At 35.6% G+C, this 16,374-nt stretch overlaps 1 protein-coding gene across 1 annotated transcript in view; it reads left to right on the forward strand.

Annotated features, from left to right (window-relative positions):
- The first annotated feature begins 1,751 nt into the window (after positions 1-1,751).
- Positions 1,752-16,374, forward strand: part of LOC135206207 (uncharacterized) — a 19,618-nt gene continuing 4,995 nt past the window's right edge. The window contains exons 1-3 of the mRNA XM_064237545.1: positions 1,752-2,200; positions 3,106-3,258; positions 3,690-3,835. Coding sequence (XP_064093615.1) covers positions 2,017-2,200; positions 3,106-3,258; positions 3,690-3,835 — 483 coding nt within the window. The 5' untranslated portion in view covers positions 1,752-2,016. The remainder of the gene's footprint in view (positions 2,201-3,105; positions 3,259-3,689; positions 3,836-16,374) is intronic.

Here is a 16,374-nt window from a genome sequence, read left to right on the forward strand (position 1 = left end):
AAGGGACCTAATAATGAGACAATCACAAATAAGGAAGCAGTTAAAGACCTTGGTGTGATGATGAATAGGAACATGTTATGCAATGATCAAATAGCAACTCTGTTGGCAAAATGTAAAGCAAAAATGGGAATGTTGTTACGGCACTTCAAAACAAGAAAAGCTGAACACATGATTATGCTTTATAAAACATATGTTCGTAGTCCACTTGAATATTGCAATATGATATGGTACCCACACTATCAAAAGGATATTGCACAAATAGAGAGTGTACAAAGGTCCTTTACAGCTAGAATAGAAGAAGTTAAAGACCTTGACTACTGGGAAAGACTACAATTCTTAAAATTATATAGTCTAGAAAGGAGAAGAGAACGCTACATGATAATTCAGGCATGGAAACAGATAGAAGGAATAGCAGAAAATATCATGGAACTAAAAATATCAGAAAGAGCAAGCAGAGGTAGATTAATAGTGCCCAAAACTATACCAGGAAAAATAAGGAAAGCACACAGGACATTAATCCACTACGCACCAGCATCGATAATGCAGCGTCTATTCAATGCGTTGCCAGCTCATCTGAGGAATATATCAGGAGTGAGCGTAGATGTGTTTAAGAATAAGCTCGACAAATATCTAAACTGCATCCCAGACCATCCAAGATTGGAAGATGCAAAATATACCGGAAGATGTACTAGCAACTCTCTGGTAGACATTAGAGGTGCCTCACACTGAGGGACCTGGGGCAACCCGAACAAGATGTAAGGTCTGTAAGGTCTGTAAGGTCTCTCTCCCCATCCCCCCCACACGTTTTCCTTCGCTCTGGCTTATTTGCCACCTGTGTGTCTCGTCCCAGCTCCTGCCTCGTAAGCGCTTGTTAAGAACTTCTCTGATCATTGTGAGTACGGTTATTATACCATATGGTATTTTGGATTTGGTATTGGGCAGAATATTTAGTTTATTATGTTGGTTATGTTAATTAATTGGTAATGTTTTGATATGTTAAGTTTTGTTAATTAAATGTAATTGTTTTATTGTTTTTTCCATATAACCTATTGTTAATTTTGTGGATTTAACTTGAACCTTGACAATGATATTAACAGAAACTGTAACAATGACAAAGAAAGGGTATATAAATGTTTGTATCTCCTGGAATGCATTTCATTCTTAATGTATAAGGTCTTCTGGCTTGTTTTCTAGAAACCTTTGCGAAATATCAATAGAAATTTGATAACACTTTATTTATATAATTAATTTATTCAATCAACCGGCATGTTAAATTTACTCCCATCCTCTCTATTCTACAATTTTAATTATTTTCAAATATGGACATTCTAATCTACAGAATGATAGTAGCAGTAGTAGTAATCATCATAAGACTCTGACAGAGGGACTGGTATATGTCAGAAAAAATCCCTTATTCACTGAAAACAATGAAGGGGCGTCAATCAAGACAGAAAACAAAGAACTGTCAGAGCTACAAAGCAGTACGAATGTCTCCCTTGATGTCTTACCAATTCTCTACCCGTGTTTACTTTCAGATTAATTAATCTAAATTTCTGTAAATCAGTAAGGTTGATATCTCGATGATATCGAAAGTGACATGCTTTATATATATAAAAAACAGTTAATGAACGGAAATAAAACTCATTCGAATTTCACCGTGAAGTGAGTTATCAGCCAGGGGGAGGAGCGTCAATACCTTTGTTGGAAGATAAGATAAAACTCTACCAGGATGTAATCTCCTTACGCCCCTTGCAGTCGACCAGATCTTACAAACACAACAGGTACAGGTCTCCGCTGTTTCCTTGGAAATCCTCAGCTGTACTTGAAAGGAGAAAATTAAATTTGTTGTCAAACCTTCGGCGAGATTAAGCTGAAATCAGACGGTACAAAGACACCAAACTTTGTCGCAACGAACGATTAACCCACATGTAACGGCAGGGCAGCTCCATCTTTCAGTCTTGGCAAGCTAAAAAAAGATTGGAGTTCGCGGGAGAACATAATACTGCATCAATAAAAATGAGTTCGACGAAAACAACTGTCAGTTTCTTAACGTATTTAGTAGTCGTGTTTACACTGAGTGCTCAAGTGATCGATGGCGCAAAGGATAAAGTCACATTTGGCCCAAAGGCACAAATCCCCGATGACAAGTTATTTCAAGATCAAGTGGCTTTCTGCGAAGGATGTTACGGTTTTGTTCAAGGTGAGTGCAATACTAGGCATATGAGAGAGAGAGAGAGAGAGAGGAGAGAGAGAGATTACGTATACGCACGCGAGCTTTAAAACTTTTATATATGCATACATACATACATACATACACACACACACACACACACACACACACACACACACACATATATATATATATATATATATATATATATATATATATATATATATATATATATATATATATATATTTAATGCATGTGTCTGTAATTATGCTTTACTTCCAGTCGTTGTTATCACTGAGCATTAACGCTATTCTCTGCTTATGCTTCCGTTAATCTAACCATGTGAAATTTCCCTGTTCACTATTTTTACTGTCTGCCACTCTTAAATTATCGCTGATTTAATTAACACATCTAATTACACCATCGCACAAAGGTTCACAGTACATAAAGCCACTTAACTTATTTTCCTTGTTAACGACTGGTCAATAAAAAATAGTATTTGTAACTATAATAATTCCAAATTCTGAATTCAAGTAATTCACTCATAATAAATCCGATCACCAAGCTATGTGACTGCTCTGATATTCTAATATAATTTGATAGGTTTTAGCCACGGAATGTCACTTCCCCACAAATCTGAAAGCATGATCTTTAAAATCTCAAGTTACCAAACAAAATTATATTCACGTGTAGACGAGACATCCCTTCAGAAGTTTTGATGCCTTTTATACACTAAATTATACATGGATGAAACGAGTCCACTATTATAATACATGAGTGAGTAGAGGCAACTAAACAATCTCACGTATTGTGGTCTATGTAAAACGTGAATTAAATGAAACCACTAAATAATACATGAATTAGAAGAGACCACTATTCATCAGATGCATGAAATGGGACTGCTTTATGATCCACACTTCCCTCTCCCCCACAGAGATTCACAAACTCCTGATGAAGTGGTCTAAGGAGAAGGGTTCCATCGAGGACCACATAGACGCAGCCATGGTCGCCGTTTGCAGCACAGAGAGACTCAGGTCTTACGTTCTATCACCACCAAAAATGGAGAGACTTTGCGCAGGAATCAGAGGTAAGTTTGTTTCGCTAGAAAAAAAAATTTCAATGCAACATCGAAAACTCCATTTTGTATCCTAGTCAGCTTGTAGTCAAAAGAAGGTGAGTATTCTTTTATAGAAGCAATAGTGGAAGTCGCCTATAAGTTTCGGAATGCATGAAATCGTTCGTAAACATTTAATCTTGTTAGTGTCAGTATACTCTAAATTAGCACCTTCCTTGAAAATTCTATGTCCAGTTACTACGCCTACGTAAATCTACCATCCAAAAGCGTTCTAAGTTTCAGTATTGACTGGATGCATAATGCAAAGGGTGAAGAATGAAACTTTTAGATACTAAGCGTGAAAAAAGTGTTCCTAAATAACGTGTGTCATAAACAGACACACAGGAAAGGACCAATAAAAAAAACTACTTGTGAAAATATATCTGGAATCTTTCTACCAACAGCACATTACGAAGACGACATTGGATTGGCTTTATTGACTCATTACGGGAAGAGGAAACCCGACGTGGAAAAAGTATTTTCAGAAGTCTGCAAGAAAGCCATCCCTGCTTGCCCTAAAAACATGAAGCCCATGTCAGTGGGAAGAAAGGTGAGTTTTTTTTTTCTTTTTTTTGTTTTTTGTTTTTTTGTTTCTGTATTGGCGTTTTCTTCGGAAACTTTACTTGCTATTTGTTTTGATGCACATAATCACTATATGATTTAACTTGAATAACTGATAATCTCATTTGTTTCTATATTTTATAATGGATCGTTGTACTATATCATCAACTAACCCACCATAAGTAACTAGGATACAGAATGAGAGAACATCCTAGACAACTCTTTCAATTTAGACCTAGTCTATAAATCCAGAGAATCTTTGCTGGAATATGCAAACAATCCATTTCTAATCACAGCCTAAAATTGTGTTACTTTACTGAAAACAGACTAAGTTAGAACTGGCAAGAGCATAATACCAATTTGCAAGTGCACTTCAAGAATTGTGATAGTTAATGCTGCGTGATCAAAGTATACATTAGTTTCCCCATGAATATTATAATGCATGATAGAAAACGTAAGCATTATTTATTACAGAAAATGAGATTTTATTTTGTGAATGGAAACAATACTATTTTTTGAGTCGGACTCTTAAATTAAATGTATTTATCGTCGAACCGTAATAATCCTTCGCAATATCTAAGAACTTATAAAAATAACAACTAATAAGTTAATGAACTGAAAAAATAACGACATCAGGGTTAACCAGGTGAGTACTACGATTTGTGGTTGTATCGCCTTGTATACATGAATACATCTATGGAGATATGTGTGTGTGTGTGTTTTTTTTTTTTACTGAATAAAAGATCAGAAAACCACAACGCACAATGGATTCTTAGGATTCATATTAGTTCCAAAGAAAAGCAAGACAATGCGTGTCTCAAAGACAGTGTCACAATACTCACTGAACCACTCAAATTTTCTATTGTTATAGTTTTCTCTCCTTTTAACCCTAGCTTTGGTAGCTTCTCCTCACGGCAGCCATTCGGCTCAGAGAGCAAGTGCCTATGTCATTCGAACCCTGTTCACTTGCTTATTTTACGACCTTTCTTCTGCCTTTCATCTTATTTTTCCTTTGCTGATGATTCAACCCTCCACATTTCCGCTGCTCTCGAGATGATACATTCGTCCCAGTTCCTCCTCCCTGAAAGCTAGACTCTCTCTCTCTCTCTCTCTCTCTCTCTCTCTCTCTAGGATGCTAGGATGTTTGCAATATTCAGTATCTTGATAACCATAAATGGCAAAGATCCCATTTCAGGAAAGTTAGTTCTTTTTTAAAATATGCGGGGCGAATAACTGAGAAATTGTACGGTAAGGTCTTGATTGGAAAAAACTAAGGGCTGATAAAGAAAAAATAGTCCAGGTTCAAATTGGGAGAAAGGCAGTGAATCATTTGCTTAATAAAAAGTTGTGTTAACAATCTGAATGTCAATGAAACAACTTGTATTTGGTATACGTGGACCTAAAGAAATTTTTTTATAAGATCTGCAAAAGATGCCGTGTTGTAGGGATTTTGAAGTAAAGGTACAGACCATGACAGGACGAAAGAAGACCAGAATCAAAGCGCAGTGGAAGCAAGGAAAACAGCATGACAGGATCAGTGCTAAAGTTTTGAAAGACGAGAGGAGTGTCTATGAAGGAAAAAATGAAAATGAGAGGGAATTGTTGAGCCAACACTCCTTTACGCAAGTGAAGTGTGGATGTTGAATTTAATATGAATGATGGTCGTTGTTGTCGAGAAGTGTTAATTATTGAGTGGTTTACGAGCATATAAAAGGGTTAAAAAGGTGGTAAATGCATTGGTAAGTTAGCATACAAGAAAAGATGGTTCATAATGTTTTGATGAAGCATTGTCAAGTGGGGAGACAGGATAAAGATAGATGGGATGGAATGACTGAAAAATATCCAGGTAACAAAGAGTGTAAGACAAAGGTAGGAGGTGCCACTAATGTAGTAGACATCTAGACAATAACTATCTGTATAAAAATATTATAAATAAATACACATACACAAATATATACTATATATATATATATATATATATATATATATATATATATATATATATACACACACACACACACACACACACACACACACACACACATCATATATATATATATATATATATATATATATATATATATATATATATATATATATATGTCGTAGGCGTTCCGTGTGTTTGTGTATTTGTGAAGCACATGATTAAATAAGGATAATTACGTTGACAGCAAATAAAAAAAAATCAAGCATAAAGAAACGAGGAAATCGAAAAAATTGCAACGTGTCCTTTTATGAAGGGGAGTTGGGGTGGGGGGATAAATCGACCATTTGAATAAGTGGATTCATTCGACTTATGCAAATGAAGACAAGGCCAGTCGACACCGACTTCACTCGTCAGTAACGATTCCCCCACCGTTTTCCCTTTGCTCGTACTTTCAGTATCTCGTAATGTGTCTGTCCCGTTTTTCTCTACGACATTTTTACCATATTTTTAGCTTTTGCAGTTGAAAGAGTTTAGGGAGAAGAGTGGGATCATCACGCTGTTTTCTAGGTGAAGAGATTTGCACGATTTTTTTTATTGTTGTATGTGGCCTGTGTCCTGGTGAGCCATTATAAATATTTACATGAGTTTTATTGTTGATTGTGGCTTGTTTTCTAGTGGGCCATTATCAGTCACTGGAATTTTGCTACCAGACAGATTTAAAGACAAAATTTCTAAAAGTTCCAATTTCCATAATTTCCGTGACCTAAATTTTTGACAACTTAGCAGACCAAAAATTCTAATATTTGAGCGACACACTGATCCTCCACTATTATGGAAATTGTCATTTTCCATAGTTTCCGTGACTTACATTTTTGGCAAACCTGATTTTTGCTAGTTGAGAATCTATATGACCAGATCTTATCTTTGTAAATAGTATAAACAATGCGTTTATTCTCCGTATCCATGACCACGACATCTGTAATGCCAGTATTAAAAAGCCAAATAAAAACATTATCCAACAGCAAAACTATCTCCACAGTTATTTCATTCACAGTAAAGATCATAGTTTCCCCTTACTAATAATAATATTTATCAATTAATTAATGTTTTGAGGCTGTTCATAATTTAACGTTTCTATTTTTTCTAGAAATCTACCAAAAGTAAAAAAAATTTTGAACTCTGAAGAGCCTAAAAACATTAATGTAATGGATAAATTTTATCCCTAAGGGGAAACGATGAAATAACTGTCAAGATAAATTTTTTTTATTTGACTTTTAAAACTGGCATTACAGATGTCGTGGTCATTGATAAGGAGAACAAATGGACTGCTAATATATTTTACAAGGATAAAATCCTATTATAAAGATTCTTAGCCAACAAAAAATAGGTTTTTGCAAAGATATAGGTCACGGAAATTATGGAAAATGACAATCTTCAGAGCAGTAAAGATCAGTATGTGCATAAATTTTAGTATTTTTGGATTTTAAGTTGCCAAAAATCTAGGTCACGGCAATTATGGAAAATGACACTTTTAGACAGAATTTTTGAAACTTCTAAGGCTATTTTACAATCAGTAATTACACATTCCTCTTTCTGTCTACACTTTCTGACACTGCTCATTCACACCGATTTTTTTTCAGTGGCATTTAGCGTCTGCGTGATTGCAATTCTATTCATCTGATGAAAATAAATAACATTATCCTTCTCCCTAACTTGGTAAAGACGAAAGATATAAAAAACTAAATTCATTTTCTAATATTCTGTTTTATTTAAACTTGTACAGTTCAACGATTTGAAATCACTACTGAGTGAGTATATTTATCCCTCGAGTACTAATTTGCTGCGATTATTATTATTATTATTATTATTGTTATTATTATTACCTAATTAAATATACATCTTTCTCTTGGTTAAGGATCATGGTTTCCTTCCACTTTCAAGTTAATATAACTTACTTCATATATTCAAATGAAATAAAACTCTCTCTCTCTCTCTCTCTCTCTCTCTCTCTCTCTCTCTCTCTCTCAGATCAGAATGGCCCCAACAGGATGTATTTCCTTTGATAAGACATAAAAGACCTAAAATTCTGCGAAAAAAGGTAGCTAACACTTTGCTCCAGTGTATCAAAAATAGTTCACTTCGACAATTAAAAATAATTAACTCAGTTATTCCTGGAACAAACATTTTCATCACAAAAAGAGCAAAATTTAATATGGACCGAGCCTAGGAGGTTAACGCTCTTAGGATCAATACTTTACATAATCGGATCCCTAAAAAAAAAAAGAAAATAACAAACGAGAAATAAAGACAGTAAGAGAAGGTAAAGTGAAATGCAGAAATGAGAGATCTCACTTATTAAAAAGAAATAAAGTTTACAAATGAATAAGTGAATTATTAGAATACAAGCAGAATTGTATTAAGGTAGTAATGCATCGCATTTTCGCTTGAAATTTTGAAGTTCTAATGGCACGACGTCCTCGGGGAAACTGTTCCACAGTCCAACAGTGTGAGGAATAAAGGACCTCTGGAACTGAGAAGTTCGACAGGGAGGCACATTTACTGCATATTAGTGCTGCTGTTCAGCGAATCTGGTTGCTCTCGGCAGGATACGGTGGCGCGGCACAGCGGAAGCCAGGCAGTCTCAAAATGGCCCAGATTTCCTGAGACTTGCAATCTGAGCGATCAGATCGCAACAAATCTTTTGCACAGTCATGAAAAATTTAAATCTGGTTTATCCAGTTGGTGTACTGTGCAAAGAATCTCAAAAGTTCGGGCAAAGAAGCAATGCATTAATACCCTAAAGCAATTCTCCTTGTATTGTAATAATTTACTTTTGGTTTCATCCTTTTATTTATTAATTTGTTGACTTATTCTTTTCAAATATCTGTTTTTTCTTCTTTCTGTATTTCATATGGTCTTCTGCTGCTTTCTTTCAAATGAACACCGCATTATTCTTTGGAAGCTTGAATTTCAAGTAAATGGCCCTTTTTGTGGGATTGCTCCGTATGAATAGGGTTCATCATCTGACTAATAATAATAATAATAATAATAATAATAATAATAATAATAATAATAATAATATAATAATAATTATAATTATAATTATTTAATTATAATTATAATTTATAATTAATATTATAATTATAATTATAAATAATATAATATAATAATCTATAATAATAATAATAATAATAATAATAATAATAATAATAATGATATAATTAATATAATTATATATATTATAATTATATATAATAATATAAATAATATAATTATATAATTATATAATTATATATATTAATAATTAATTCAAATATATAATATAATAATAATAATAATATAATAAAATATAAAATATGATAAAAGCCATAAACACATGGCAGTGCCAGTAATCAGATACAGCGCAGGAATAGTGGAATGGACGAAGGCAGAACTCCGCAGCATAGATCAGAAAACCAGGAAACATATGACAATACACAAAGCACTACACCCAAGAGCAAATACGGACAGACTATACATAACACGAAAGGAAGGAGGGAGAGGACTACTAAGTATAGAGGACTGCGTCAACATCGAAAACAGAGCACTGGGGCAATATCTGAAAACCAGTGAAGACGAGTGGCTAAAGAGTGCATGGAAGAAGGACTAATAAAAGCAGACGAAGACCCAGAAATATACAGAGACAGGAGAAAGACAGAAAGAACAGAGGACTGGCACAACAAACCAATGCATGGACAATACATGAGACAGACTAAAGAACTAGCCAGCGATGACAATTGGCAATGGCTACAGAGGGGAGAGCTAAAGAAGGAAACTGAAGGAATGATAACAGCGGCACAAGATCAGGCCCTAAGAACCAGATATGTTCAAAGTACGATAGACGGAAATAACATCTCTCCCATATGTAGGAAGTGCAATACGAAAAGTGAAACCATAAACCACATAGCAAGTGAATGCCCGGCACTTGCACAGAACCAGTACAAAAAGAGGCATGATTCAGTAGCAAAAGCCCTCCACTGGAGCCTGTGCAAGAAACATCAGCTACCTTGCAGTAATAAGTGGTACGAGCACCAACCTGAAGGAGTGATAGAAAACGATCAGGCGAAGATCCTCTGGGACTATGGTATCAGAACGGATAGGGTGATACGTGCAAACAGACCAGATGTGACGTTGATTGACAAAGTCAAGAAGAAAGTATCACTCATTGATGTCGCAATACCATGGGACACCAGAGTTGAAGAGAAAGAGAGGGAAAAATTGGATAAGTATCAAGATCTGAAAATAGAAATAAGAAGGATATGGGATATGCCAGTGGAAATCGTACCCATAATCATAGGAGCACTAGGCACGATCCCAAGATCCCTGAAAAGGAATCTAGAAAAACTAGAGGCTGAAGTAGCTCCAGGGCTCATGCAGAAGAGTGTGATCCTAGAAACGGCACACATTAGTCAAGAAGAGTGATGGACTCCTAAGGAGGCAGGATGCAACCCGGAACCCCACACTATAAATACCACCCAGTCGAATTGGAGGACTGTGATAGAGTAAAAAAAAAAAAAAAAAAAAAAAAAAAAAAAAAAAAAAAAAAAAAAAAAAAAAAAAAAAAAATAATAATAATCAAGTGAATAAAAAAGATACAAGAACTGGTCACAATGCAGCATTATTCAGGAAAGGGGACAGAATTCATTACAGCTGCAAACATTCTGGTTTTCTTGACACATAGGATTTGGTCAAATTTGGTCAAAGGGGCAGAATCATTTAGTTAAAAATTTGCTTACAAATATGGAAGAACTGGTCTCATAGATAGGGAATCCAGTTTTATTCAGAAAAGGGAACTAATTTATTGAAACTTGCCTGGATAAGTCATGATTCATGTGAGCATAATTTCTTCACAAAATTCAAATTGGCTAAAACCACACACTTTTGTTTAAATGTGCGAGTATGACACTGAAGTTGGCAGCGTCTATGTTTCTCAATTATATGAACGGATCTTTCCTCGTGTAAAAGTATCAGTCAATTAATCGATCTTTCAGAGGAATTACAAGCTAGAATGTCAGCACTTGGAAAGCGCAATAATAATAATAATAATAATAATATAATAATAATTAATAATAATAATAATAATTTAATAATAATAATAATAATAATAATAATCATAATAATAATAATAATTAATAATTAATAAATAATAATAATTAATTAATAATTAATAATAATTAATAATTAATAATTAATTAATAATTAATAATTAATAATAATAAGTTAATAATAATTAATAATTATAATTATAATTAATTGAATAATAAAATGAATAATAATAATTAATAATAATAATAATTAAAATTAATAATAATAATTAATAATTAATAATAATAATAATTAATAATTAATAATTAATAATAATAATAATTAATAAAAAAGAAGTAGTAGTAGTAGTAGTAGTAGTAGTAGTAGTAGTAGTAGTAGTAGTAGTAGTAGTAAGAGACTCTGGGAAAACATATGGAGCAATCCGGTATCACACAACAAACATGCAACATGGCTCCAGGAAGTCAAGGAAGAAGAAACAGGGAGAATAAAACAAAGATTCACAGAGATCACGACAGACACAGTCAGACACCAACTAAAGAAAATGCCCAACTGGAAAGCCCCAGGTCCCGATGAAGTCCAAGGATACTGGCTCAAAAACTTCAAGGCCCTACACCCACGAATAGCAGAACAACTCCAGCATTGTATCTCAAATCACCATGCACCCAAATGGATGACCACAGGAAGAACATCCTTAGTACAAAAAGACAAGAGTAAGGGAAATATAGCCAGTAACTACAGGCCTATCACCTGCCTACCAATAATGTGAAAGTTACTAACAGGTATCATCAGTGAAAGGCTATACAACTACCTAGAGGAGACAAACACCATCCCCCACCAACAGAAAGGCTGCAGAAGGAAGTGTAGGGGCACAAAAGATCAGCTCCTGATAGACAAAATGGTAATGAAGAACAGTAGGAGAAGGAAAACCCACCTAAGCATGGCATGCATAGACTATAAGAAATCCTTCGACATGATACCACACACATGGGTAATAGAATGCCTGGAAATATATGGGGCAGAGGAAAACACCATCAGCTTCCTCAAAAATACAATGCGCATCTGGAATACAATACTTGCAAGTTCTGGAATAAGACTAGCAGAGGTTAATATCAGGAAAGAGATCTTCCAGGGAGACTCACTGTCCCCACTACTCTTCTTAGTAGCCATGATTCCCATGACAAAAGTACTACAGAAGATGGATGCAGGGTACCAACTCAAGAAAAGAGGCAACAGAATCAATCATCTGATGTTCATGGACGACATCAAGCTGTATGGTAAGAGCATCAAGGAAATAGATAACCTAATCCAGACTATAAGGATTGTATCTGGGGACATCAGGATGAGTTTGGAATAGAAAAATGCGCCTTAGTCAACATACAAAAAGGCAAAGTAACGAGAACTGAAGGGATAAAGCTACCAGATGGGAGCAACATCAAACACATAGATGAGACTGGATACAAATACCTGGGAATAATGGAAGGGGGGGATATAAAACACCAAGAGATGAAGGACACGATCAGGAAAGAATATATGCAGAGACTCAAGGCGATACTCAAGTCAAAACTCAACGCCGGAAATATGATAAAAGCCATAAACACATGGGCAGTGCCAGTAATCGGATACAGCGCAGGAATAGTGGAATGGACGAAGGCAGAACTCCGCAGCATAGATCAGAAAACCAGGAAACATATGACAATACACAAGGCACTACACCCAAGAGCAAATACGGACAGACTATACATAACACGAAAGGAAGGAGGGAGAGGACTACTAGTATAGAGGACTGCGTCAGCATCGAGAACAGAGCATTGGGGCAATATCTGAAAACCAGTGAAGACGAGTGGCTAAAGAGTGCATGGGAAGAAGGACTAATAAAAGTAGACGAAGACCCAGAAATATACAGAGACAGGACAATGACAAACAGAACAGAGGACTGGCACAACAAACCAATGCACGGACAATACATGAGACAGACTAAAGAACTAGGCAGCGATGACTCATGGCAATGGCTACAGAGGGGAGAGCTCAAAAAGGAAACTGAAGGAATGATAACAGCGGCACAAGATCAGGCCCTAAGAACCAGATATGTTCAAAGAATGATAGACGGAAATAACATCTCTCCCATATGTAGGAAGTGCAATACGAAAAATGAAACCATAAACCACATAGCAAGCGAATGCCCGGCACTTGCACAGAACCAGTACAAAAAGATTCATGATTCAGTGGCAAAAGCCCTCCACTGGAGCCTATGCAAGAAACATCAGCTACCTTGCAGTAATAAGTGGTACGAGCACCAACCTGAGGGAGTGATAGAAAACGATCAGGCAAAGATCCTCTGGGACTTGGTATCAGAACAGATAGGGTGATACGTGCAAATAGACCAGACGTGACGTTGATTGACAAAGTCAAGAAGAAAGTATCACTCACTGATGTTGCAATACCATGGGACACCAAAGTTGAAGAGAAAGAGAGGGAAAAAATGGATAAGTATCAAGATCTGAAAATAGAAATAAGAAGGATATGGGATATGCCAGTGGAAATTGTACCCATAATCATAGGAGCACTAGACACGATCCCAAGATCCCTGAAAAGGAATCTAGAAAAACTAGAGGCTGAAGTAGCTCCAGGACTCATGCAGAAGAGTGTGATCCTAGATGCAACCCGGAACCCCACACTATAAATACCACCCAGTCGAATTGGAGGACTGTGATAGAGCAAAAAAAAAAATAATAAATAAATAAATAAATAAATAAATAAATGAATATGTAAATAATTATATATATATATATATATATATATATATATATATATATATATATAATATATATATATACAAAATATAACTAACATTCTCTTCCATATCCCACCCTTCCATAAAATGTGATAGAAATGCATCAATATCTTTTTGCAGACACTTTCTTTTCTGACACAAAACAAACGAGAGTAAAACTCTCTAAAAACTCTGTACTGAAAACAACCACCCACTGAAGACAGAAAGAAGTAGCCTTGACGAACTTGCCGACGATAAACAAAGGAATGTAAATTACCTGAAAACTCCTTAACTAAATGCATTCATCCTCTGGAATGGCACACCTGAAATGAGCAAACTGGGATACTGGAATATCCAGGTGATTTTACGACAGAGAGTGTTACAAGGTGTTACAAGGATTAGGATGTCTCAAAGACTTGTTAGTCCATCCGAGGAGACATCGTGTGCTCACTTATCTGTAGGAGCAGGTTCTATTGTGCATTCACAGTGTCCTAATTAGAGAGAGAGAGAGAGAGAGAGAGAGAGAGAGAGAGAGAGAGAGAGAGAGAGAGAGAGAGTTTTGTTTTTCAGAGAGAGAAAGTTTTGTTTTTCAAAATTCAAACTAAAAACTTGTAAGAGAGAGAGAGAGAGAGAGAGAGAGAGAGAGAGAGAGAGAGAGAGAGAGAGAGAGAGAATGTTTGTGCATATTGGAATTTGGTTGAAAGTAGGTTTCAAATTATCGAAAGAAGCAATTAACGAAATATTTCGAACTGCAATCCGGTGAAAACACGATTACGAGGCAATTTAATATCTGATTCGGTCGATAGTTTCAGGGCAAATCCGACCTAACCTGAGCTTTCATCACCTTCGTACCATTTTTTTTTTTTTTTATATACACTTCGTGACAGGGGAATAAATACGACATTAACCTAAGATAACTTAACCTGACCACTTGGGTCAGGAGTTTCTCTGGGGCATACATTGACTTAAGATTACTTGACCTGATCACTGAGGTCAGGAGTTTCTCTGGGGCATCTTCCAACTTTGAGGTCAGAGAAGCATAACAGGCCAAGGCACCATTATAATTTAACAATTTACTTAAATCTTTATCTATTTATTTATTAACTTGTTAATTTGTTTATTTATTCTTTTTAACAAGTGATCTCTTCCTTCAGTATTTCCCAATACCGTCTGTTACCGTATTCTTTGGAAGCTTGAATTTCAAGTCAATAATAATAATAATAATAATAATAATAATAATAATAATAATAATAATATAACTATCTCCATCACCGACGCCAGAAGTAAAGTATTAACCCAAGCTAATTCCTTTCGCAGCAAATAGAGCGCGAACATTCTTTTAATCTTATTCGACAGAACTTTTATGCTCTCTGTTCTGTCCGACTGGACAGGTCTTTCTCACATTAGAAAGTTCATTTCCTCTACTGTCTTACTCCTCGTTCTATAGTCCTCCTGAAAAGGAAGTACGAATAGCTGTTACTTGTTACTTATGGTTTACAGCAGCAAATAAACTGTTGACCAATCTGTACTATATATTAGTTTCTCTTAATAAGGATGTTTGGCCTTTCTCTCTCTCTCTCTCTCTCTCTCTCTCTCTGAGTTGTACCTATCCTTATTAATTAAAACTAATAATACTAAGTGATAAATAAATTTTTTGTTTCTCTCTCTCTCTCTCTCTCTCTCTCTCTCTCTCTCTCTCTCTCTCTCTCTCTCTCTCTCTCTAGATTTAAACAAACAATGTGTGGACTAAGACAAATGCTATGATGGAATACAGGTAGAGCATATCATCAATACAAGCAAATAAATCGTACATATATGAAGCTCAGTAAGAATACCGAGTTCTATTCATCAGTACATTATATTGTGTACTTTACCGTTTCAGATTAATATTCAAAGTAAGAATGTTGGGTATAGAATAAGAATGAGCTTCCACCCAATTAGGAAACCACAAAGGCCCTTCTACCAACTTACGCTAACTGGCCCGTTCAAGACAGTGAATATCAAGTGAATAACTTCACACAAGAAAAAAATCAGAGAACGCTATATTCAACACTACCTATGTCTAAGGAAGGGCACTAAAAGGTACACACAGGAAGGCAAGAACATGTATGACCAGATCAACCATTAAAAGTAAATTCGTGATATAACGAAAATCTGTAAAAGCAATAATTTAATAATTACACTTCGCACACACACTAGGAATCGGATTTTACGCCGTTACGCTCGCTAAAGCCTTGGGGGAAAACACGACGCACAATAATTGAGCATAACGCATTTCCTTTATTCTCTGTCGGAAACCTTTGTCCTTCGAGCGTTACAGAACAGAATATCGAATTTAGACCATATGCCAAGAGCTGGGATCTCTGAGGTCCTTCAGCGCTGAAAGGGAAACTGACATTAAGGTTTCAAAGGTGTAATAGGATGAAAATCTCGCAGTTGCATTATGAAGGAATTGTTAAGAGAGGCTTGAGGAGAGGAAGGTGGAAGAAAGAGAATATGAACGGATGTACAGTAAAAAGAATGAAAGGGGTTGCAGCTAGGGCCAGAAGGGACGCTGTATAGAACCTTAAGTAATGCCTACAGTGCAGCTCATGAGATGGACTGACGGCACTACACCTCTACCCTCTACGGGATTCGAGCGTTACACGACATATAAAATCTACGATTTAGCATTCCTTTCAAAGTGACTAAGCTCACTTTCCGTAAATACGTTAATTTCCCGAATCTATTTTAATTATTATCGTGA

The sequence above is a fragment of the Macrobrachium nipponense genome, chromosome 29 (assembly GCF_015104395.2).
Source record: "Macrobrachium nipponense isolate FS-2020 chromosome 29, ASM1510439v2, whole genome shotgun sequence".
Classification (NCBI taxonomy): Eukaryota; Metazoa; Arthropoda; class Malacostraca; order Decapoda; family Palaemonidae; genus Macrobrachium; species Macrobrachium nipponense.